At 38.4% G+C, this 25,120-nt stretch overlaps 1 protein-coding gene across 2 annotated transcripts in view; it reads right to left on the bottom strand.

Annotated features, from left to right (window-relative positions):
* The window catches only part of LOC129733864 (kinesin-like protein Klp98A), a 60,417-nt gene that overhangs the window by 13,041 nt on the left and 22,256 nt on the right, over window positions 1–25,120 (bottom strand). Inside the window, exons 2-7 of one of the 2 annotated variants that reach the window (XM_055695428.1) lie at window positions 16,286–16,533; window positions 3,602–4,719; window positions 2,870–3,538; window positions 2,523–2,645; window positions 2,251–2,373; window positions 2,016–2,194 (exon numbers count right to left, since the gene is read on the bottom strand). In XM_055695428.1, coding sequence (XP_055551403.1) covers window positions 2,016–2,194; window positions 2,251–2,373; window positions 2,523–2,645; window positions 2,870–3,538; window positions 3,602–4,719; window positions 16,286–16,533 — 2,460 coding nt within the window. The remainder of the gene's footprint in view (window positions 1–2,015; window positions 2,195–2,250; window positions 2,374–2,522; window positions 2,646–2,869; window positions 3,539–3,601; window positions 4,720–16,285; window positions 16,534–25,120) is intronic. The other variant, XM_055695429.1, reaches the window with a different exon arrangement.

Below are 25,120 nucleotides of genomic sequence, written 5' to 3'. Positions count from 1 at the left end.
GAGTAACAGCAGAGGTACGGTGCGGTGAGAGGAAAATTGTGGTGGCGGTTGAGTTGATCTCACTCAACTACACTAGGAGATTATACAGTGTCATTCACTCTCTGTTTTTGACAAAAATCACGATCCTTAGCCATATGGATACGAATAGATTGGGTTTGTACGTTTGGCACACATTGTCCGAGTAACTTCATATACCGAGCTATGCACACTGGGAATCACGTGTCGCGGTGTCACTCACAACAAGAAATATATCGTAAGATGAAAGGAGAAGAGAGTGCACCAGCAAAGCATCTTAGGCTTGATTTATATGTATTCGAAATCGCTTGAAGTGGTGTTTTTCCATCGCTGATGTAAATATACACTATTTTGTAGATTAGGCAAACGATAACTTCTATTTCCTCCTTCTTATACTCGCTCTTCCTCTTAAATCTTGACAATGACCCAATATTTCTCTACCGTATTGCAGAAGCTCGTTGAGATGTTGATCCGATCCAGCAGCTACAGGAAGTCAAGGACTGAGGTTAATCGGCTGTCGCCCCGTCATACGTTAGTGCGTCTTATCTACACCCAACGCAAACGGGGAATATTTTATTACTCTTGGGCAATTTTTTATTACTTTATGTGTCTTATGACTGCGCAGTATACACAAAAAGTAACAAACAAAAAGTAATAAAAATTATGACGGCCACACGCTTGTATGTGTTTCTGCAGGAGAACATACAGCCAAGCACCGCAATGCATGTGTTGGCAAGACTTCACTCGCTGCATTTGTATTGATGCAACGATCTGGTTCATTTTTGTCTCCCTTCATCCACACATAATCCGAATCTCAACCGTCAACCTCAAATGTCCAATTAGAAACACTTTCGTTTCGTCCCCCAGTGTTTACTTGAAATGGAAATATGTTATACTGTCTAACCAGAGTTGCCGAAGTTGCGAATATTGTTCTGGATGGGCACGAGTTTTGTATATTCAAACAAGTCCAAATGAGTTTCCATGAACCAATGATTATGTGCTGTAAATAGCTTGCAAGAAAGCGAATGTTTTTATTTTTCTCTAACGCAGTTTACAGATCGTGATGTCATTTTAAGGCGCATTTCAAGTCTTTGAAATCATCAACGTTTGCATACTCTATGACGGGGAAAATGTTGCTTGGCAGCTCTTGTCATATTTTTTCGCTACTTCGTATGCATACAACGAGCGAACTAATACACGCCCACCGGATGAATTGGAGATTGAAAAAACTTGTAACATGTGCAACTTATGCGACGGTGTGTGATTTTTTTTTGACTTGAGGTGGAAAGGGAGCATTTTTCGACAGAAAAAACGTTGCATGTGGTTGAAACGACCATTATTAGATAGTCGTACTCTCATAACACGTGCTAAATATATGACAGTATGTGTTGTTACTTGACTGGGGAAGAATTTTATTGCTTTTTGAGTAATGGATTTGTTACCTAAAAGGTAATTTTGCGCTATTGCTTCTAAAGTAATAAGGAAAAGTTTTGCGTGTAGGACTATAAAGCCGGGATGATCTACCGCACGAAATTTTACATGAATATCTACGACCTAAACACTCAGCCACTGCAACCTTGAATCAATCGATTCAAGAAGAGTTCAAAGTACCGAATTTGCTAACGTTTGCCATTAATTATTTCCGTTTTTCTTACGGTGGTCTACGGACAGTACACGAGAGAGGATGAATGTTTCAACGGTCACAGAGAAACAATTCGCTTGAGTGTGTGGTCAATTCTTTGACCGGACGTACGCAACCGTGAATTGATAAGCAATTCAAAAGATTTCATGAATAATCAGGCTGCACCAATGGCCTCATCCGTTGTCAAAGTCTAAACAAAGCAACGAAATTTATTGGTGAACTCCCTCCAGAGGATTCGTTGTTCAGCAATTTCTTTTAATGAATTTGCATTGGTAGCTCAAAAATCACTAAAATTCCTAGAGCCCACATAGAAACGTACGCTAAAATTATGCAAAAATAAAATCAAAAAAATACTTACGATTGTTTCTTCTTTTGCATCTCCTCCATTTCAACCTGCGAGCGTTGTTGCAGCATTTCCTGGTTCTGCCGTTCTAACTCGGCGATCTTCTGATCTAATCCAGCAATCTTGCGATTGCTTTCGTCCAGCAGTGACTCCTTCTGGTGGAGCTCCCGCTCGTATTTGTCTATTTCTTCACGCTACAAAAATAGTTTTTTCTTAGTAATAAATTACAGTAAAGGAAAATAAAGCTCACATTTCTTCGGATGTACTCCCGAATGTATTGTGCCGAATAGTTGTCTAACGATTTGGAAATTGTCAGCAGAGTCTCCGAGAAGTCTTCGGTATGCGGTGCGTTCTGGATCAATTCTATGCTCGCCTGGGAAGGAAAAAAAACGTTCGCACATTTGAAATCTGAACAGGTATCAGCAAAACAAAAAACCAAAATTTGTTCGCTAACAAAACTAAGACAATTAAGGCTAAACTAATGAAACTAAAAGCAAAAGTTCAACAGTCAAGCTCCACTACCTCATCCAGTTTGCCGCAATCCTGCAACTCCTGAAGTTCTTTAGCGACGTATTCGTAGAAATCTCGCTGCTTGGTGTCTAGCTGCGTTTGCAGAGCCGATAGCTGTCTAACTAAAATGTCCACCTGCTCATACAGCGGCACACAGGCAGACACAAAACGATGGAAGTGAAACGAAAAAAAAAAGAAAACAACAAAAATGAAATAACCAACCGAGGAGAACGAAATCAATAATCAGGTACTATAAACAATGAAAAAATAGCGCCTATGCGTCGGATCGATGATAACTTTACAGTATGCATGGCAGCAGAAATCCAATTACAAACGACTTTGAATTACATGCAGCTTACCTGTGTTTTTTCATTGCTCTTCTCCCAGAGTATCATTTCTCGCTTTGCCATCAGCTCGTCTATCCGACAGTCAAGAATCATCAGACGGTCCCGCTTACTGGCCTCTAACCGATCCAGCTCCTCCCGGCAAAGTTTTATCTTACTTTTGAACTGCTCGTGCATACGAGATCGTTCGAGATTCAACTGTTTCAGAGCATTCTCAATTGTTTGCAAAATTTTCCGATGCTCTTCCTGCAGCTCCCCATCCTCCCGGCTGGGAGTGTACTGACGAAAGCGCAGCGGATTTTGTGGTGACACTAGACTATCGTCATCACTCATAAAACTACTGCAGAGGTTTTCCCGAGAAGCGGCAATCAACGACAGCCGTGATAGATCCAGGCGGGAGGATCTTGAGACGTGGTTATTATCCTGTCGCATTTTTGCCGCCTCCGCCGGGTTGTTGTAGCGGAACATATTCGTACGACCAAGCAGCAAGATATCACCTTGGCTGATGGAAGTAGGGGACTCGATGATGTTGGCATTCAGCAAACAGGTTGCCGAAGGGTTCGGATAAATCGTGGCGTTCCCATTGTTTAACACTATTCGACAATGTTCGGGGTGGATACCAATTCCATTTAACGCAATATCTTGCGGATAGGGAGCATCGGTTGTTCCGATTGTCGTTTCACCCTGCGGGAAAAGTTATTCCAATGTATTTTTTGCTTAAATAAACAAGACTCAGTGGAAACTTACCTCTTTCAAACTGTATAGTGTCACTCCTGTGCTAATGTCGTCATGGATTCCGATTAAGTGTGGCATCTCCGAATCCAGTACTACTCCCACACCAGATTTTCGCAGCCCCAACGATTTTTGTTCTCTCAGAATAGATTGAGCCTCCCGCCACTTTTCTGTCCACTCTTCGGTGAGTACCTTCTCTTGTGCTTCCTTTTTCTGGAGATCTTCCAGGACTTTGAGGGATGGTTCTAGCGATGAACCATCGGTGGATAGCATCATCTTCAGCTTGTAAATCTCGTCACGCAGTTCTCGTATCAGTTTCACATTTGGATCTTCGTTGATCGTTGGCTTGTTGATGATGTTCTTAGCTCGATTAGCATATCGCAGCGTACTCAGTGTCTCACTGTAGTTTACATCAGCAGGCGAAATAGCGGCAATCATGATAGTTTTACTATTTCCCCCGAGACTGTCCTTTAGCAACCAAGTTAGGATGGAGTCTCGATAGGGGATGTAGAGAACGCGCTTGTTGTGAGTTGGATTAGTTTGTTCTGCCAGTGCCGAAATGACGGATCCTAGCGTAACAAGCGATTTGTTGATATGTGCACCTTCTTTCAATCGCTGCCCGGTAGCTCCCGTCGCATTAGCCCGTTCACTGCCTGCCAAATCCACCAGATGGATTTTGGAAACCGTTTCGCTTGGCATGTCATTCAAATATCTAGCCTGTACGAAGGTGATTGTGAAGATTGCGTGACTTCTACTGCTGGTGTCATTCATGTTGGTACTGGCCGTCGTTCGTTGGTTGTTTCCTTGCACCATGCAGGCCTGAATCTCTCCATAGTCCGACACCGGGTGTTGAGAAAGATTTTCCACGTACGGACCCAACGTTCTGTGCTCTCTGACTCTCAGCCCATGGCCGGCGCTGCTAGGCCCCAACAGATCTTTTACCCGTTCGTTGTAAATCTCCAAATAGGAACACTGAGTTTTATAGCCTACGCCTTCCTCCTGGCCCAGCTTCATTCGACCGAACAGTGACCGGCAGATTCGCGGAATTAGGCCTTGAGCCTCCGCAGAGCCCATCATTGTGAACGTTTTGCCACTTCCGGTCTGACCATAAGCAAAAACGCAAGCGTTGTAACCTATGTGCACGTTGGAGAGAAGAACAGAGAAAGAATGGATGAGTGAAAATATGATTATTGCTTACCAATGATTGTAAGTGGGGAGTTTTTTAAATAGCTAACATCCGTTAAATGACTAGATAAATAAGAATTTCTAATTGTTTGCTTTTAAAATCAAATTCTTTTATGCAATTTATTCATCCATTGCAATTCAAGAAGAGCAATCTACAATAGAACAAACATTCTAAGCATGTATTTAAGTAAAGTTCTGACTGATGACATTTATTTAGCTTATTTTTTTGCATAATCGTGCTAATGGGTTTGAAGAAAACTATTAATGATTTCGACATGGGCTTATGTTTCCGATTCGTGTAGTTATTAGCGCTGGAATCCTTAAAACTACTACCTCTCAGGATTTTTTCTATTTCTGAGAGTATTTGCGCCTCACAGCCCCCCTAATTTTAGTGCTTAAATTTAAATTATGTTCTGACTAACGTCCAACAGAAAGTATCTTTTTGAATATCAATAAAAAATTACTTTCTGATAACACACTGTGACTAGACAAAACGTTCAAAAATGTCCACAAAGTCGTCAAGAAAAAATAACTTCGATTCGCTTCTTTTTCGATGTTTTAGCATATACGTTTAGCATATATATATGTAGGTGACTTCGGAGAAATTTTCTGATATACGATTTAAAATATATTAAGATATCTGTTAAAAATCAAATTAAGGAGGTGCTGTCTCAAAAAAAATCGATGTTGAAAAAGTCAAGATGCTCAGCCCTAAATTGAAAGATAATGTTATTTATAGCATTTTTGTAGAACATTTAGACTTTCGAAAAAATCGTTTTCAGGTTGCCCAAACGTGATTTATGAAAAAAAAATGACTTTTTCAAGCTACAAAACCACTCTTTTGCACTTTTTTCAATTCTGTTCGATTCCTCAATTTTTCCATATATTTTTTCATTTTCGTGGGGTTGGTTTTGTTGTTTGGGGTCTACAAAGTTGCTGATGCCATCAAGATACACAACCAAGCATGGAAATTTTCACTCACTAGCAATATTTCATGCAAATGTGTTCTTTGATTCATCAGGTATAGTTCAATTGGGTCCTAAAGTTTTAAACGGTTTTCTGAATTTTATATGTCACCTAAAAGAGTGCAATTTTCTGAGCAAAACGTGATTTAAAAAAAAAAGTTTATCGTTTTCCTTCGATTTTTAAATGAAGAATAAAAAACTGCTCGAAATGCCTTAAATGACAGTTCTCTCATATACCGCACATGAGCGAAACGTCTACTAAGACCTTTCGAGCAGTTTTTTCATTCTTCATTTAAAAATCGAAGGAAAGCGATAAGTATTTTTTTAAAAACACGTTTTGTTCAGAAAACGTGGCTTTTTAAACGATATATAAAAACTGGTATAGCTTTAGGACCCAATTGTTTCCACTCGCGTACAAGTTTCCCATAGAAACGCTGCTGATTGTTTTTCGCTTCTAAGAGTTCCGAATACCATAGAAGGAGACTGAATGATTCAAACACGATAGTATTTATTGTATCCAAGTTCACTTGCATTCAACGCTATCGCGAGAATCTTTGAGATATTATCGCCAGTGATACAAAATAAGTAATCCAAATGAACGTTAGATTGCGTTCAACTGTTTGCTTACCGGAGCAAGTAGATATGCTTACGGAAATGGTAGCATGGTGCATTAGCATGTGATATTCGAAATCACTAAGAATCATCGCGGTATATCACAGTGAAGGCACGACGTGGAGTAGCCGAATTACGCCTGCAAGCAACCAACATTTGAAAGAATCATTGCGATCGCTTGAGTGCAATCGTTTACGATTCTTTCGTGAAACACTCGCTATATATTACTCTCTCCACCTAAAGCAGGCAACATTGAAACAAAATCATCAAAGAAAGCTACCATATATGAGCCGTTGAGAGAAAAAGTGGTACATGTGTCATTATTACACTTTTTGGTTTTTTTTTTGCATAAATTGATGCAGAACGCAATAATGTACTAGAATATCCAAGAAAAACCGAGATCTGATAACCTGAACCGAAGTTATAGCCAAAACAATTTTTAGTAATTAACCTAATCACCATTGAGAGCAGAAGTGGTACATGTCCAGTCTGTGCATGTTAGATGAATTGTAAGCCGAGGATCTTAGGATGTAAAACAATCATGTCTTCATCAAAGTTGGTCAACTGATTGAGTACTTTCAGATGAAGATCTGTCTGCTTTGGAATTTTCTCACTTATGTCGTTTTCGTTTTCGCGGTGTAGCTACCCTTTTTCCGTGTTATACTTTGCAGCTACAAATAAAACATTTTCAGTGTCATTGCATTGGTATGCGTAATAATGGGATAGCTGTCAATTCGTTTTGTTCTGGTGATTAACGCATTCGTCATTTTTGTCTCGTTTCCATTTCATATGTCCATCTCGCAAATGTGCTGAGAAAAAATTTACCTGACACTTTACCACGTGGAACGAAAACCAAAGCAAACCAGTTTTGACACATACGTGTGAATGTGTTGGTAACTTCATACAGTACACTCTGCTTTTTTCGGGTGTCATCAGTGACAGAAAAAGTGTAGGGAGAGACAGAAAAAGGGTAGCACGAAAAATCAAATAAAACATTTTCGGTGTCAAAAGTGTCGTTTGAGTGTAGCTACACCGCGAAAACGAAAACGACATAAGTGGCACTATTGTACCCGCGACCATTCTGTAACAGAAAGCATTCCGCCTATTTCAGTATGAACTCGTATGCTGTTATCAAATATATATGTATATATATATATATATATATATATATATATATATATATATATATATATATATATATATATATATATATATATATATATATATATATATATATATATATATATATATATATATATATATATATATATATATATATATATATATATATATATATATATATATACTAGCACCCGGAAGAGACAGAATCCTTTAACAAACAGATCATCATTCTATAGTAGGTACTCAATCACTTGGACAACTGTGCTGAAGACAATAATTTACTATTTGATTGTTTTTGTTTATCGCTACTCCTGAAAAATTTACTTAATGGCCCATGTTCCACTTTTGCTCTCAACGACTTGCTGGGAAGCATATGAATAGCAAGTTCAGAAATGATACCCGAATGATTGTTATGCGACACGATTTTTTCCATCCTTGTACACAACTATTTTTAAGACTTTCACATTGTATATCGGAAAGTTTGCTATTAAAATTAGTTTGTAGTCAAAATTTTATTAATTTTTCAATTAATACATATAATTAAAAAAAAATTAAAAAACGATCTGCTCAGATTTTTTTGAACTTTTTTTGTAAGATTTGGACCACTGCGACCATTGTTTTGATTTCTTTGCGGTTCTTTTCAGTTAACTAAATTATTAATTAGTTCCAAAGTAAGTCTAGAAAAGTTTTTGAAAAAAAAGTTTGCAAAGTGGTTTTGGTTTATAAGGTTCACACCCACGAAATTGCGTTGAATTCTGAGAGGTAGCTGTCAACATCTGGCCGAGTTAGTGTGAAATCCGTCTACAAGCTCATTAGAAATTTGATTGGTATGATCGAAAAGAATGCTGCGAAAATCTAAATGCCCGATAATACCCGGCCTTGATTTTTCGCACACTTCTAGTGTATACAACGGCTAATTAAATAATACTAATTTTGGCAGCCAGAAAGTGCCATTCATTGAAACATAATAATTAAAAAATGAGTAAAATTTTGGCACAAAACTAATTTTTGAAGCAAACTGTTTGATATACGATGCTGGAGTCTTGAGAAGAGTTTTGTATTTTGATGGCATCAACCACTTTGTAGAAAATACCAACTCGATAAAATGCGATTCAAACTCAAGAAACTCATAAAAAATGGTTTCAAGGGGGTGTTGAAAGAAATTCAACTAGATCTGAATGGTCTTACAATATAAAAACTTAGTGTCTTCGAGAAAAATTCATAAATTTTATGATTCTACATCTTGGCGGAAGACCTTAACTTGATATCTTGCAACTAGATGTTGTTGATTTCATTTTGACTGTATACTACCTCAATAATATTTTTAACGAATATCCTTGATATCCTATTTCAAATAACATATTAGGTAACTTCTCCGAAAACACCTATATACTATAATATCAAAAAAAAACTTTTGTCCGCCTTTTCTCATTTCGGTCCCACCGTGCTACGTCTCTTAAATACTTTTTTAGGTCAACATTATTTCGATCACATTTTGCGGCTTTGGAGTCAGCGTGCCTCGGTAAAATTAAAGATGGTGACTTCCGATTTCTGGGAAGCAGCATAATCCTGTGGAAAACTATTCAAAAACCCTTTAATATTGGTGAAACCCGAATTACGCGTAGGAACCGGAAATCGATATTCATAACTACTCTGGTTTTTGAAAAGCTAGGTAATTAAAAAAATAACGCTGTTTTCGATATTTTTGAAAGCCGAATTATGCCTAGAAACCGGACATCAACGTCCGACATTTTGAAATTTGAAGTGACGACTTCCAGTACGATACTATTTCTAAATCCAAGATGGCGACTGCCGATTTCTGGAACGCTTGAGAAATCTTCAATATTGGTATTTCCGGATCCGACATGACGACAAGCAACCAAAAATGTTCTAACCGAATTAGCGACTTCTGTGTTTGGAGTCAACAAAATGTTAAAATTCTCTAAAATATTTTGAATTCCAGATCCATGAATCATTCGAATTACACATCGGTGTTCGATGCCATTTTGACATCCAAGATGGTGACTTCCGGTTTTTGAAAAGCTGTGAAAAACTGCAGCAAATATTGAAATACTCCGCAATATTATCGTTTTCATAACTGGGATGAAAATTAAAACTGGAAATTAGAATATGAAAGGTTCGGTGCGGCTTGGGCTGTCCAACAGTTCGGTCGTGTTTGCGGATGCTTGTAGATTGGTCCTATAATTAGCTTCAATGTTTGTGGCTTGTGTCAGTGCGTTTTTCATAAACTACTAGAAGGTTCCCAAGACTACATAGGGCACATCCATAAATGACGTATCATTCGAGAGGAGAAGGGGGAGCGGTTTGCAGTTTCGTGACGAAATGTGACGAGAGGGAGACTGAGGGATCAAGCCATGCTACGTAGCAAATATGTAACTAAAAAAAATTGTCAAAAAACCTAAAAAAAACTCCGTCATTTATGGATGTTCCCATTTTGAAATATGATATATTTTTTATATTTATTCGTATTGCTGGGAATTACGGAACGAGAAAAAAACCACGCATTGCTACGAAAAGGAAAAGGGAAATATCTCTTTCTGACTCTAGCGTTTCCAATGAAAATTTATTAGATATTCTGCCCGAGCAAGAAACCGAAGCGAAATTGAAATGACAGTTAATAAGTACTTTAAAAGAGGAGAGAGCGCGACCTATTGTGGTAACTATGGCCTCGAAGTTTACCATTTTTAAAAGGAAACTTTCAACGTTTTTTTCAACGTTTTTTTGCGTTACAGCTCGCTTCGACCGAAGAAGCGAATGCCGCTCACTGGCCGGGACATTGAGGGATCGGAATACGCTGGGGTCTTTTTTAAAGCTGAAAGCTAAAGTCTTCTTATACGCGGCTTTTTACACGATTTTTTACAATAACGCAAATGATTTTTACGCGGGTTCAAATAAGTTGAGAATAAGGGCATCTTCAGCGGTGGTCTATTTTTGAAACCTTGTTGTTTCAAACCGCTAACATCTGTCACACTGTCAACAATTTAATACCCCATGCTATCAGTTTATGAGACTTGTTATAATAAAAAGCATTTAACACACAATTTACAATCCACAAGACTTCATGGATTCGACGGTTTGACATTTTGTCAGTGACATTTTTCAGGATGAATTGGTATGATCTAAAAATTTCTGCTACAAATAGGGCTTCGGAGGATAGCGAAAAATGTTTGATCGCGTAGTTGTTTATCTTCCGTTTTCGTGTCATCAATCTCTCAGAATCTTGCAGTTCTTTAAACTTGGGTTCGGTGTTGAGGATATTGAAACAAGCCTGGAGTGACATTGCGCATTTCGTTTCGAGTAACTCGAACAAAACTAAATGATCGCTGGTGGGCGTTATTTTTCTTTTTCCGTATTTTTTTCGACTTTGCAGGTTAGATGAGCTGAAGAACAAATGACATTAACAGCTCCTTTCGAGATTAGAGCAAAACTGGCAGTATGTGACGTGCTCGAAAATAGCGAAAATCGTTCGATTCGAGCTGCACAATGCCACTCCTGCATTTTGAACGTTTTCAGTTCAGTGTCTTCGAAGAACATTTTTCTTGCCTCTTGAGGCCTCCTCTAGTCCCACTACAATTAGGGCGATGAACGAATAGCCAACATATTTGGCTTCCTGGTGGCTGATGGTTGCAAACCAAGTAGTTGAACCTACGGTTATGGTCTTCCAGAATTCTCCCTTTTGCTAGTCAGTTTCCTTAAAGCCAAAAACGACAAACATGTTCATTTTCTTCTTCAGAAAAACCACAAAAAATGAATTGTGGATAATCATGAAAAATCTTTGTTTTATTTATCCCCCAACTCAGGCAAAATGCTTATATGTAAATTGCTAAAAATGAGGTATTCAAACGTATACCAGTTTCAATTTTTTTTCAATTTAGATCTGGTATAAAACAAAATTTGTGGTCCCCGTGGCTCTGTGGTTAGCGATGTCGGTCGGATATCGGGTTCGATTCCCGATCGAGTCGAGGATCTTTTCGAGCAGGAAATTTTCTCGACTCAGCACTGGGGCACGGTGTATCGTTGTACTTATCCTACACATGCAAAATGTGCCAAAAACAATATCGATAACGAATTCTCTGACCTAATCTAGTTGATCGAGATCGCTATTAGCCCCCAGGCTAAGCCTGCGATATTGTTTTTTTATAAAAGAAGATGCCCTAAGTGAATATAACCAAACGTAAATGAAGTGAAATAAAGTAAAAAATGTATCGTACGGATAATGAAATGGGTCCAAACGACCCTTTACCAAAGCTTAGAGCAACCATTCCCCTTGAATAATGTTCCCAGTTTTCCCAAATCTGCCGCGCCAGTGCTGCTGCTGAGAACGACCATTTTTCAAAAATAAGTTCCATCTCTGGTGAAGTCAAAATAAATATATATTTTTTACCTTACACTACACCAATAACGCCAAACCGTTCAAGACTGTCTTACAAGATTTCAACAACAATCAAACCGTAAACGATATCGAAATTACTGTGACAGAATCACTTGGCATACACGAGGAACTACTTAGCATAGGGGCTATGGTATTTTGATGAAACAATAATCACGAAGTGAATTATTTAATTCATTTCAACCGCGAGTCCATTTTAAAAAAAAAGCACATGTTATCTATAATGTGCGGGTAAATTGAAAATTGTATACAAAATTTAGCGGAGGTGAAAAACATATTACCCAATGCCGTATTTGCCAACGATATGGTCATGGGTCCAAATTTGATGACATGCAGGCTTCGGAAAATGACTGGGGTGCGACACTATACTGACGGCTGTTCTCTCTTTTCACTCTAACAGCCTTATGAATAAGCTATTCATGAGAGCTCACATACAGCTGAAGCTCACACAAGGCAACGAAACTGTCTTGTGTTCAGGGTTGCCAATGTTCCAGTTTAAACTGGATTCCTCCAGTTTTTTTCAAGTGATCCAGTCAAACAGTTTATTCTCAAAATCTTCCAGTTTTTTAAGATATTTGCCAGTTTTATCCAGTTTTTTTTATTCACTGAAGCTCCGATTGATTTTCGGAAATATTTTTAAGACGTAAATTTGTAGATTGATAAATTATTTTGACAACTCTTAATAGCATTTTCAGTATTATATCTTCTCGCACGAAACACGGTCAAATTAAAGACTGCATGACATGGTTGAGATAAAACCAAACAAATAGATTTTACCAGACTATTAAAAAAAAATTCTTTTTATTTTCTGTTGCGTAGCAGTTAAAAAATTGTTAGAAGTACTAGATACCAAAAGATAGCGAAGTCAGAAATATTTGAAAGTTAAACTTCACTGATGTAACGGAAGAAAATGTTGCTCTATTTTCTTAACTTTGAGGTAGATTGATTGCGTAATTTTAATATTTGCTGCTGTTAGTCATAAGTTATAAGTTAGTTATAAAAAACTGTCACTGGATTCAGTCCCCATAACAGAAAAGTACTCTCACAATCATTTTTTTTGCTTTTTTTAAATTTATTTGGAATCCAGTTTTTCCAGTTTGTTCCTCAGCCTTTTTCCAATTAAATCGAAAATTTTATTGGCAACTCTGCTTATGTTGCACACGACAGCTCACTCTTGTGCATGTCTTCTGTTCGTTCGGACATGACAGCCTAGTTTGTTCATTTTGAGGATGTCCTATGAAGGACGTCTATGAACCAACCATAAACAATTTGTTTATTGGTCTGTGAAAAATTTCAACTTAACCCATTCCCGGTGGGTGGTGCCGTATCTAAACTTTGATTGAAGCTTAACAATTATACTTGCAGTTTTGAACGACAAAACTATTTATGTAATACGGTTAAAAAATAGATCGAACTACATTATGCAATACAGTTTATGTCAATTGTGCATGTAGTTGCTGAGCAATACGAGTTTGAAGGTCATTTTTTTAAGGTAAAATTTGATTTCTTTCCGCCGGAAACAGGTTAATCGGACATGATTTAGTAGTGCCTCAAAGCGCACAAAGTTGTGAATTTTCAACCCTCGAAAATCTACCAATAGAGAAAATTGAAAAAAATGATGCAAAATGACCTATAAATGCATAAAACGTCGAAATCGGGTGTTATTTCGAAAACAAATTTTTTAATCGGAAATCGATTTTCTGGGACGCTCTTTGGCCATTAGGCTAAGGTGAACCACCCTAGTAAAAATTTGATAAACCACCCTAAAGAAAATCCAGTTCAAAATGTCCAATAAACATTAAAATAATTTACATGTGGTTTGGAGTAAGGGGCCATCCACATACCACGTGGACAGATTTTTAACGATTTTGACCCCCCCCCCTCCCCCTCCGTGGACAACTGCCCATATAAATTCTAAAAAAAATGTATGGACCGTGGACATTAGCCAACCCCCCCCCCACAGCTGTCCACGTGGTATGTGGATGGCCCCTAAGTTGTGGATCATTTCAATCAATTCCAATATATCTCATATTAGGTACTCGATTACCCAGAAAACGGCTAAGACCCAAAAAATGAATTTTCTACTATATTTTTTTTTATAAAACTAAATCTTGACGTTTCATGCATTTTCAAGTCGTTTGGCATAGTGTGCCAAGTGTTGCGACAACCACACGCCAAATGCAAGGCAAGGTAAACAAAATTCAATTTTCAAATCGAAAAATATTATTAATTTTCCAATTGTACCAATTGTACCGCCCAATTTTTCTACTCGTCTGTTGAAGAACACTTAACACATGCAAACATAATAGGTATCTCGTACGTGATGCCGACAAATCCAGGTAGCTGGTAAATGACCGTTGATAAGGGCAAGCATAAAACAGCGACAAACAAAAATAAAGCGATAAACTCAAACACTTATTTTCAAAGAGCACATTGAGAATATACAGAGGCCGTTCCTAAACCACGTGATCATAGAGGGGGGGCCGCGGGGATTTGGCAAAAGATCACGAAAAGCCACGCACGGGGGTGGGAGGGTTAATGAAATGTTCACGTTGTCTTTTTTCCTGACTTATAATTTAATGTTGCCACCAAGTCAAAAATAAAGCTTGTGAATTTGAGAAATATAGAATGTAAAATTATTAGATAAAATTATTACCAATTTTCGACAAAAATCGTTGCAATCCTAAATTGCTACGATAAGCTCTCTTTATAGCCAGTAAGTAAGCAATTAAGATAATTGTAAGTTCATCTCTCTTTTTTGACAAGTAGATTTAAATCCATACGAATGATAAGTCCTAGTTGCGAAAGCTAACAAATCCTAACGATTATACTAACCCACCTAATATAGAAAAGGGATAAACTCAAACAGCATCACTACTGAGAATATATTTTTTAATATCAACTGCCTGAGACCCCTTACGACAGGTCAACTTTAGAAGCATTCATGAATCATCATTAGAAATGAGTATTTTTGCCCAAATCAATTTTTATTTGGAATTCACAACTTAAAATACTGTTGTAAATTTCTCATTGAAATGTATTTTGACAATGTTCTCATACTAATGTTCATTTAGGCGGCATCCATAAATTACGTAACTCTCATAGGGGGGAGGGGAGGTATCCTTTTTTTTATTCTCGCTTATTTTCCGTCGGTCTAGTTCCACCACTGTTGTTGTGCCAAACACCGATGCCCAGGAGGCGACTCTACCCAGGACCCTATCTTACGACCCGTTGATTAACGGACCGGCGCCAACGGCTTTACTTCCTTATGCGATGGAAGGCGTGTTCCCTGAGATTTTTCGCCTCAGAAAATCTCCCGGTGTCGGCTAGGATTGAATCTAGACCAGTTGGGTTGGTTGTGAGTGGATCACGCCACCCCACAACCATCCTTGAGCGTTACGATTTGTTACACAGGGGAGGGGGGAGGTGAGTTCAGCTTTACGTAACAAAAAATCACTGGAGAGACTCTCCAAAAACTAGCATTTTTATCAAGCAAATCCTTCTACAGCGTTACGTAATTTTTTATGGGGGGTAGGTGTTGGGGTTACGTTTCATTACATATTGGGGGAGGGGGTCCAAAAGTTGGCTTTTTTGCGTTAGGTAATTTATGGATGTCGCCCTAAATACTTTAAATATTGTCTTCATGCTGGTTGATTTAGTTTATAACGTAAGCGATGATATGATTCTACAAATTTTCCAATGTTCCCATGCTCTGTTAGCTCAGTTCAAGGTATTTTTATAAATTTCAGCTCATTCATATTGATTTTTGTATTTCGGTCTCTAAGTGATATTTTTTTCAAATTTGGATATTTAATATTTTGGCTGATTATTTTCAAAACTTTTCCTGACCATCACCGTCCTCATATATTTTTGGAAAATATTACAAAACTTCCAATTTTAAAAGATGAATTATTCCGTTTATTACTTTTGAGTCTATGAATATTCTTTTGGGAATGCGTTAAAGTTTTGAGTATATTCTTAAAATTGTCTTGGAAAACGTTAAACGGAAAAATCTCTGAACAAAATTGAAAATGGCACTCTAAAAATAAGAGTTATCGTTGAATAACCACCACTAGTTTCAAACTAGTTAGTCTTCAAAAGCAACAAAATGTGCCATCAATTTGATCGAACAATTTATTGCCGGTCTGTGCTGAAAATTTTCAAGCTCAAGCGTCGATTACTAGTATAGGCACTCGCCATGAAAGGCAATTTATTCACTGACGACATTCAGTTAAACTTGCTCATGAACAACCTCCGCTTCGGAAGCACGATCAGCTGTAGCAATCTTAATGAGTCAACATCTAAACATGGTGCAGATTCATGCACGATCGACTTTAATTACAAAAAAAAAACATTACCGTGTCATAATATAACTTAAATAATACTTGCAATACAGTAACTAACCTTGAAACGCGCAATCCACAATTTCCGTCCCCAGATCCTCAAATACCTTCTCCTGGGGGGTGAAGTGTGCATCCGATTCGTCCACCGACCAGTACGAGTGATCGAAGGTAAAATCATTAAACGGTTCCGGTCCGCCACGGTTCATCAGGTCCATCCGAGCACCACCTGCGCCGGCGTACTTCGGTTTGAGCAGCCGGGTCTTCTTGCCGTCCATCTGGACGATAAGCTTCGCCTCGAGTTCATTCTCCCTGCAAACAAAGCACAAACAGATGCGAGAAACGTTAAATACGCTAAACATCGTTGGGTGCTGAAACAAATGAGTTTTTTCTGTACCGGAAACCGAGTGGGGATTTGAAGGGTGCAAGGCAAACCATGAGCAACCCGGTTGTTAAAGTTATGTACTGCTAAATAGTCGAATCAAATCGTGGTTCTTAATCCTTTGTTAATTTTAATTTCGAGAATTCCTTCGCATGTCTGGTTGTTAGTGCTTCCATTCATATATCATTTCCTTGGTTCAGACGAAGAACAGACACGCAAATATAGGTCGCGAAGTACTACTGGTCTCGTTTATCATGTGATAGCATTTATAAAGTTCTATATACTGAGGGCTTCCTGTCTGAGAGTGAATAGGCGGACCAGAATAGAAAAGTTTTACTGCATAACCATTATCATCTGCAGTGTCAGGCGTCGGTCCGGGCATGGAATGACTACAGGTATCCTAGTACCCTAGTATAGTGAAAGCCGATGTAAGCGTGAACATGAAATCGACGTTTTTGCTGTCGACCTCGTACTGGAATCTTCAGATGCACGGAAGTACGAACCACCCAGGCCCCGACCCAACAGTCCCGGACGCCTCTATTCAGGAGCAAAAGTGGGGCACATAATTCTGGCATGAATGTAATGATCATTCCATGCGTGTGCGTTTAAGATATTGCAACCAGCCGAAGGGTTTGCTTGGAAATGATTATAATTGCTGCTGTTCATAGTGTTACTGTACGGCGAACGGTGTTACGATTCACGAGTAAAAATCGATTACGTGTACTTTTTTTTACTGAGAAAGCATATATTATATTTTTTTTTGTTCTAAGCTAAAAGTTGCCCGCCATCAGTGTATTATGAAATGAAACACATAACAACGAAGACGAATAATTGTTTTAAACGTCGTGTTGACTGAGCACGAGGATACGTTCCAACCTTCAACGGGGCTCCACGAGAAGGGACGTATGCAGTTTGCTCCATTGCGAGACAGGCGAGGCAGCCGAGAAATGTGGTGGTTCAAGGACTAGTAGTCGCGTAAATAAATGGTTGAAATATTGGAACCGTTTAAAATTCAGAATTTGGGTATTCGCTTCATTCATTTTTAACTCGGTTTAGGATATAACTTTAAGTGAGAAATAGGAGAAATTTCTTTTATTTTTAATTACTTGCTTTGAATTATGTATGAATATTTTTTTTTCAGTCAGTTCGAAGCAAGGAAGCAGACGTTTCTCCCAGTAGATTGCACCATGGTATTTGTAGAGAACTATTCTCTTTCATGTTTTTCGTTTAGCTTCCTAATCCTCTACCAGATTGTGTCAAAAATGGATAATATCAGTTCGAAATTTGCCTTAAGATTTGATTTGAACCATAGTTTTGAATGCTCTCTTTGAATAGGGATACCATCCGTCCTGATTTAGTAGGACATGTCCTGATTTTGAGATCCTTTTTGAGTGTCCTGATTTCTTTTTCATATTCTAGCATTTGTCCTGATTTTCTTAAAATATTCCAATTTGTTGCGTGGCAATAATATGTATACGCGAAAGTTCAAGCCTTAATCAACCAAATGTGTCCTCTCAAAACGCATAATAATTACTCTGATTTCGCACAAAAATGTTTGAAATGTATAACGCAACAGTTGTACAATTGGTATATTGACAGAGATCGAAATCAGAAACTTTGGTTTCGGGTGAACGATCAGTTTGAGGGCGCTCAAAAAACGGTGGTTGATTTTCGTAAGGCCGGTACTTATGAACGATGAGTTGTCTCTGAAAGCGAGGTCGGCAGTCAAAACAGCCATTGGCGATGTTTTTCGCTACAGATTTAACCGACGATGGTGCCAGTAACGTAGAACCGAATGCGTATGAATAAAACCAGAGTCATACTTAAATGCAAAATGTTGTGAATAAATTTAATGCCTTTCTAATTGTTAATGATTCGTTGATGTTTTTAAATGGCCGGATTCATGAAAGTGCATCGATTAGTTAATATTTTCGTTCATTTAGTCAATACCCTACTTATTAGTATTGATTGCTGGCTACACTGCTACAACGTTTCCAGTCTGCTGAATACCAGTTGATACTTTATGATTGTAGTGGTTCGAAGCAGCCTAATACGTTGAAAATACGCTAGATCTTCAAATGTGTCATGCCCAACATACATTCGTGGTGCAGGTTTCAATCTTTATCATCAGTTGAACTATTTCCGCACAACATTGATGTGGTTTCGCTTAATAAAATAAATAAATGTCTCAGTAACTTTTTCGATTTCGGGAGACTGTGAACAAATGTGTTTTTTTTTCTGTAGAATCTCAGTGGAGTAACGAAAGAAATCTTCTAGGTGTTGGAACCGTTAATCATTTGGTAATTGTGATGGAACGAGACAGTTCCGCATTTTACCAAAATGTCCCGCTTAGAAATACATTCCGCGAGCTCTAGAAACTTTGTGTGGCTCTCTGACAAGTATTATCTTGCTCATTTATCTACCAATTCACATCTATAACAGTCGATTTAAAAGAGCGTAGAACAAATAAAAGGCAAAGCGCAGGCATGCTCGTCATTCTCCTCAGTATGTAAAAGGAGAGGAGAAAAAACACACCGCGCACTTCCCTTCCAGTATGTGCCTACGTGTAGCAAATGCTTTCACCACACTGCTTCTTTCTCACTCCAAAGTGTTCCAACTAGCTTGCAGAGAGACAAACACACTTTCAGCTCACCCCAGATCTGATAGAAACAAGAGGGGTGAAACACTCTACAGAGAAAACGCAGAAGTGCACAACAGTGTCCACTGGCGAGTAGTCCGGAAGGTGAAAAAAACCTACCGCACAAAAATGTAGTCCTCGTGTAGCTACGAACGAATTCCACCAGAGTAAATTCGACCGGAACGAGCAACGCAGTCTATTTTTTCTCCCAATCTCTTTTCCTTTCCTGCCATGCTCAAGAAACCAACTGTGAAACGCACCGCAGATAGCTCTGCAGTGTAATTATTGTGCGTGATGTCCACACGTGTGAGAAAGTACACCATAGTTCATTGTCTCGCAAGAGAGAGATTTCAGATTTCACCGCAGTGTGTTCAGGTAGCTCAACAGATAAAAATCGTTTGTCGCTCTCTTCTAGCATGAGCGTATTAATTTGCTCTTTAGTGTGACGGCAGTTGTTTCCGCAGTGCAAGATGTTCTCCTGCACTCTAGAGGTTTTCTGAGGAGAAAAGACAAGCATGAGCGCAGGTACTAACATTTCTCTGTCGAAACCTGATCTTTCTGTTTATTGGATACACACTTTGCAGCCAACTATAAGTATACAGGACAATTGCAGGGATATCGCTACGATCCTATTAATACTAGCAGTTCCTCCCACGCCGAGTTTCGAATCTTTTCGACTGACATCCCAACAAACAATTTTGTTGGATAACGGCTTGTTACGCTATAGTTCAGCTAAAATCCACTGAATAATAGCTTATTAAGCTGTAAATCAACAAAATTGTTTGCTGGGATGTTAGGATAGTATCGTACCTTAAGACCAGCTAGGAGGTCTTAGGGTAAATCAAATTTATGCCGAAAAAAAAATGTCCTGATTTCTAACATCGACCAGATGGTATCCCTAACTTTGAAAACATATTACTGAGAATGAATGATTACACAGTGCAACAAAAATTGACTTTTTCTTCTGCCTTGGCTTCTATATATATTTTTCTTGTGTATTTTCATGCAAAACTAAATTTCCCCGAGTTTGAACATATTTCAACTTAAGGGGCAACAATGGCGCCATTTTGAATTTTCGAGAAACTGCAAATAAACCTATTTTTGTATTATAGGGGAATTGAGGCAAAATCGACATTTTGCTGACATTTTACGTAGATCAGACACCTACCATTCGATTCCTGAGACTTTTTTACTCAAAATAAGATATAATTTGACTTCCACTTTAGGATATTAGCGAATTACCATTAATGCTCAGAAATAATCGATATTATTTTACTTTGTGAAATATACTAAAACTATACCAAACCCGGTTTCGTAGAATTACCGTTTTGAGCTGAGTTTTTGTCCGATTTAAGATCTGTTTTTTTAAAGATGAGTGAAAAGATGCTTATATGAGGACAACCACTTAGAATTTTTATATTTGGTCTTAAAACAAAATGGCGTCGAAAAAACCTCAAAAATTTCCAGTTTCTCAAAAATTCAAAATGGCGCCATTGTTGCCTCTTAAGTTGAAATATGTTCAAACTCCAGGAAATTTATTTTAGCATCAAACTTCATCAAAAAATCATACTTAGAAGCCAGGGCAAAAAAATTGTTGCACTGTGTTATCGATAATTAGAGGCATTAGCAATCTCTGGATAGTAAATCCGACAGATGGTTAACACTTCCTCCCTCGTTGCGACTCGAAAACTGTTGCTATAGACAACAGTTTAGCGGTACTTTCTGGGTATCAAGACAAAAAAAAGATATAAGAAACAAACTAGGTATTCGGCATTTAGTTTAACCGGTAAGCAAAACGTTAATAATCAGAATTCAAAATGACATTATTACTGCTACATATTTCCAAACACTTCTCAAAAGGTAGTGAAAACAAAACCTAGTACTGTACATACAGTCACAATCTGTACAGGTTCCAACAAACCACCTATCAGATCATAGCTGCAATCCTGGTATCCAATTTCCAATCGACTAATGCAATAAGTTACGGGATCCGTCACTCACCCTGTAACTCGATAGGCTGAAAACTGATAGGTGTGATGATGATCTGAAGGTAAGTTTTCCGCAATTGGCAAACATTATCGTATATATCAGAGCGGAACCACCGGAGTCACCGCTGTGTCATGTTGTTTTTGTTTCCCAACCTGCCTAACTAACAGCAGATGTGTCAATGCTTATCGAGTTCGTAGCTAGGGCGAAACTGTCGGCTGTATGATCTTTTTGTCACGCTATAGCAGGTAACCAGTAGTAAGACATGCTTCGGGTGATATATCTCTACTGGTTATGTAGGTGGTAACGATTCAGTGATTCAGGTTAACGACACTGGGCGCTCATATGTGACAATAGCAACTGAACAACAGTAAGCAAAAGTATCTGCGCTGCTTTACTACTAACATAATCATCATCGTATGTGGTTCAGTAAAGTAGGTGCCACGTTTACTTATTTTTGGTAAAAAGCATCATCTTGAGTATGTTTTCAGCGAGTTTCTGGCGATGTTTCGCAAAAACAGAGCCAGGATGACAAGATCGTGTCATCAGTTTACTAAGATGCGTGTGATTTTTGTTTTATTTTCTGCTAATTAGGCTTGCCACCCCTCCGGGTTTCACCCGAAGTCTCCGGGTTTGGGAGGTGATCTCTGGGTCTCCGGGTGAACGCAAATTTTCTCCGGGTCTGGGAGAGAATTTCCGGGTCTCTGGGTGAAAGCGAAATTTCTCTGAGCCAGCGCAATTATTATCAACTCGCTCTGGAAACGACATAAGTCATAAATTGAACAATTTATTTTCAAGTTCTACGCATTGCCGGAAAACTCAGAAAATTAACGAAGTAATTTCGGCATTCATTTTAAGAATTTCTCCAAAGGAGATTTTAACGCTGTCGAATTTGCGACGAATCTTCTTCATTTACTAATTGGGTTGTTTAGCTATATCAGTTTTTAATATCATCTGAAAGAGCTGCATTTCTAAGCAAAACTACGCATCTAAGCAAAACGTCATTCGATTTTTAAATCACGAAATGCAAGTTCTCGAAATCTGCTCGGAATCGCTACAATGACAGTTCACCCATATACCAACTGTCATTGTAGCGATTTAGAACGATTTTAATTATTCATTTAAAAATCGTAGGACAATGATTTAACATTTAAAAAAACACATTTGCTCAGAAATTACACTCTTTTAGCTGTTATATAAAATCAAAAATGCGTGAATAGCTAAACAACCCAATTTCCTTGAAATATTTTACTGACATTGTCACCAAAATCACCGAATTCGATCGGCTGTTAAGAATTGCTAAAATAAATGAAGTAAATAAATAGTGTAGATCATGTGGTGGAAATAAATCACAACAAGCATGTCAATGCACCATATACTCCCTTCCCTCCCCATACTTTGAAAATCTCCGGGCTAGATGTCCCTATCAGGTGGCAACCCTAGTGCTAATATGTTTGCTAATCAAATTCTCCAATCATTCTCCATAAGATACAAGTCCAATTGTACGATGACGAATCCATAAAAGGAATATTATGGACCACTTGATTTTTTAATGTTCTTGGTTATATGAAATGAAGCAATATATGGATGAAAAATAACATTTTCGTTCATTACGTCTTCCGTGAAAAAAAAAAAATAAAAGCTTCCTTTAGCAGTTCACATTTCCCAGTTCGCTTGTGAATTAATTCTGGTTTATATGAAGCACTAATGCCCGCTTAAACCATTACGATCCCTCCTCCGAAGTGATGAGTATCTCTTGCAGGTTTTAGTTTCTTTTGTCTTGCCAACAGTCTTCAGAATCATCAGAATCATCGAGATTAAACTTTTTTTCATCATTGAAAACCACGCTAGACAATTTTTTACTTCAGTAACGTTTACGGTAAAAAAATGGACTTTTTTCAGATGGTGATGAAAAAAAAACTAAGACAGATAATTGAGTTGTATGAATTTCCAATTCGTTTTCGCGACAAAACTGTTGGAATAGATTTTGCGCTTCAAATTTGATCAGAAATTCTTAATGGGACGCAGCTGGGGGACGTTGGACGGATTCGCCGACTTCGGTACCACATCGATATTCAGCCGCTCCATCTCCTCCAACGATCGCTTCGAGTAGTGGGCCGACGCCAAATCTGGCCAGAACACCGTGTCTTCGCCCTTATGGTATTTCTTGATGAACGACGCAACTTCTGGCAGGCATTTCGTACTATAAATTTCCCCGTTCACGGCCAGCCCGAAGCAAAAGAAGAGCGGCTTTGACATCCCCTTCTATCTGATTGTCAGTCACAGCAGCACCTTAATGGGGAACTTGGTGTGTGAAATAAATTTCACCTCGGAGCCCACTTCCTTCATGGGAGAAGTGAAATACTAAGTTTACTCCCAGTCGTTGCCATCCAGGGGGAGATAGGTCTCGTCGTCCATCACTGCCACGTCGTGACTCGCTGGGGAAATCGACTTGACCATCTTATTCAACCGCTGTCGCTACGTCATTGCCTGCAGCTCCGAGACCAGTGGACGGGACTGCCGCTTCCTGACATGTATGTCTATGTTCTCCAGATACTTTTTCACTGTTTTACCGCATGCACCAACCTCCCGGCCAAGTGCACGCAGCGATTTAGCCACTTCTCCCTCGGTCTTCTTCAGCATCCTTTGAAGCTTCTTGTCGCTCAGGGTCGTTGGCCGTCCGGAACAGGGCTTTCTTTCGATGCTCTGATCGTTGTCCATTAGTGTCAAGATGTTGTAGATGCCGGAACGGGCATACCCGGCATCCACAAAGTGCCGCACGATGTCCGTTTTTTGACGCGGCAGGGTACCGTTCTTTGAACGTGCACACATCTGAACGGAGTAGCTACACCTTTTTCGCCATCACTGTTAGAGTTTGACTGATAGAGCTGTCAAATTTTTTTTGTCAACTCATTGGTTACTATGATTGATGATGCATGAGTAGTTTCGTCAGTGCGATTAAAGGTAAACCCTTGAAAATCGGCAATTTTTGTCAAATTTTTTACCGCAAACGGTACTAGTATTTCTCGATGCAATTCAAACATGTTGTTTTATTCCGCGAATGTTTTCCTGTGTAAATATTTCGTGTCGGAGTTCCCGATCAAACGATTATAACAAACGGGTATCACAAATATATCTGAACTTGATAGAAATTACAAAGTCTGCAATATTCTTGATATGCCAGAATGATAAAAAGTACAGAATTATATCAAATTTTGTTATCATACACTTGAATGTTCAAAAGTGTGTTTTTCTAAAGCATATTTATAACAGAATTTGTTATTCAATTGACAAAATAGTGTACATTCTAACTAATTCTGATCTTTTTCTGCCAAAAACCTTACAAAACTTGCTATAATTTGTTATAATCAGTAAGTAATTTTGATAGAAATTTTGATATTTTAACTATTAACGAGACCAAGTTTAGAACACCAGTTGATGCAAAAAGTGCGTAACAATATATCAAGTTTTGTTATAATCCTGATATTTTTGACTGATCGGGTTTGAATCACAGGAATGCCTATTCATTCTTTTATTTTAGCTGATGAAAGCTTAAATCCAACAGCAAGGCGCTAGACAGTCGTTTTTATCTACCTGTTAAGCATAGACGTCGGCTAGGACGTTCCTTGTAGCATATCGAGCACCTAGACAGTCATAATTTGATACGGCATTTCTACTCCTACCAGTTCTACAAGCAACGTCTGGGTGGCAGAACCCTTGTTCCTTTCAAACATCGATTTTACTCCGCTCGTTTTCCTTTAAAACCGTTCTTTTTAGCATGGTTCTTAAAAATCTGGAAAACTGTATTATTTCGAATCTGGAAACGTACAAATTTCAAACGCATTCCCCGCGTAAAAAAAGACCTTAGTGTAATTTTAAAAACTGTACCGCTA

This window comes from Wyeomyia smithii, chromosome 1, assembly GCF_029784165.1.
Source record: "Wyeomyia smithii strain HCP4-BCI-WySm-NY-G18 chromosome 1, ASM2978416v1, whole genome shotgun sequence".
Classification (NCBI taxonomy): domain Eukaryota; kingdom Metazoa; phylum Arthropoda; class Insecta; order Diptera; family Culicidae; genus Wyeomyia; species Wyeomyia smithii.
Note: the sequence above shows the minus strand (reverse complement) of the source record. Positions and strands in the feature narration are given on the sequence as shown.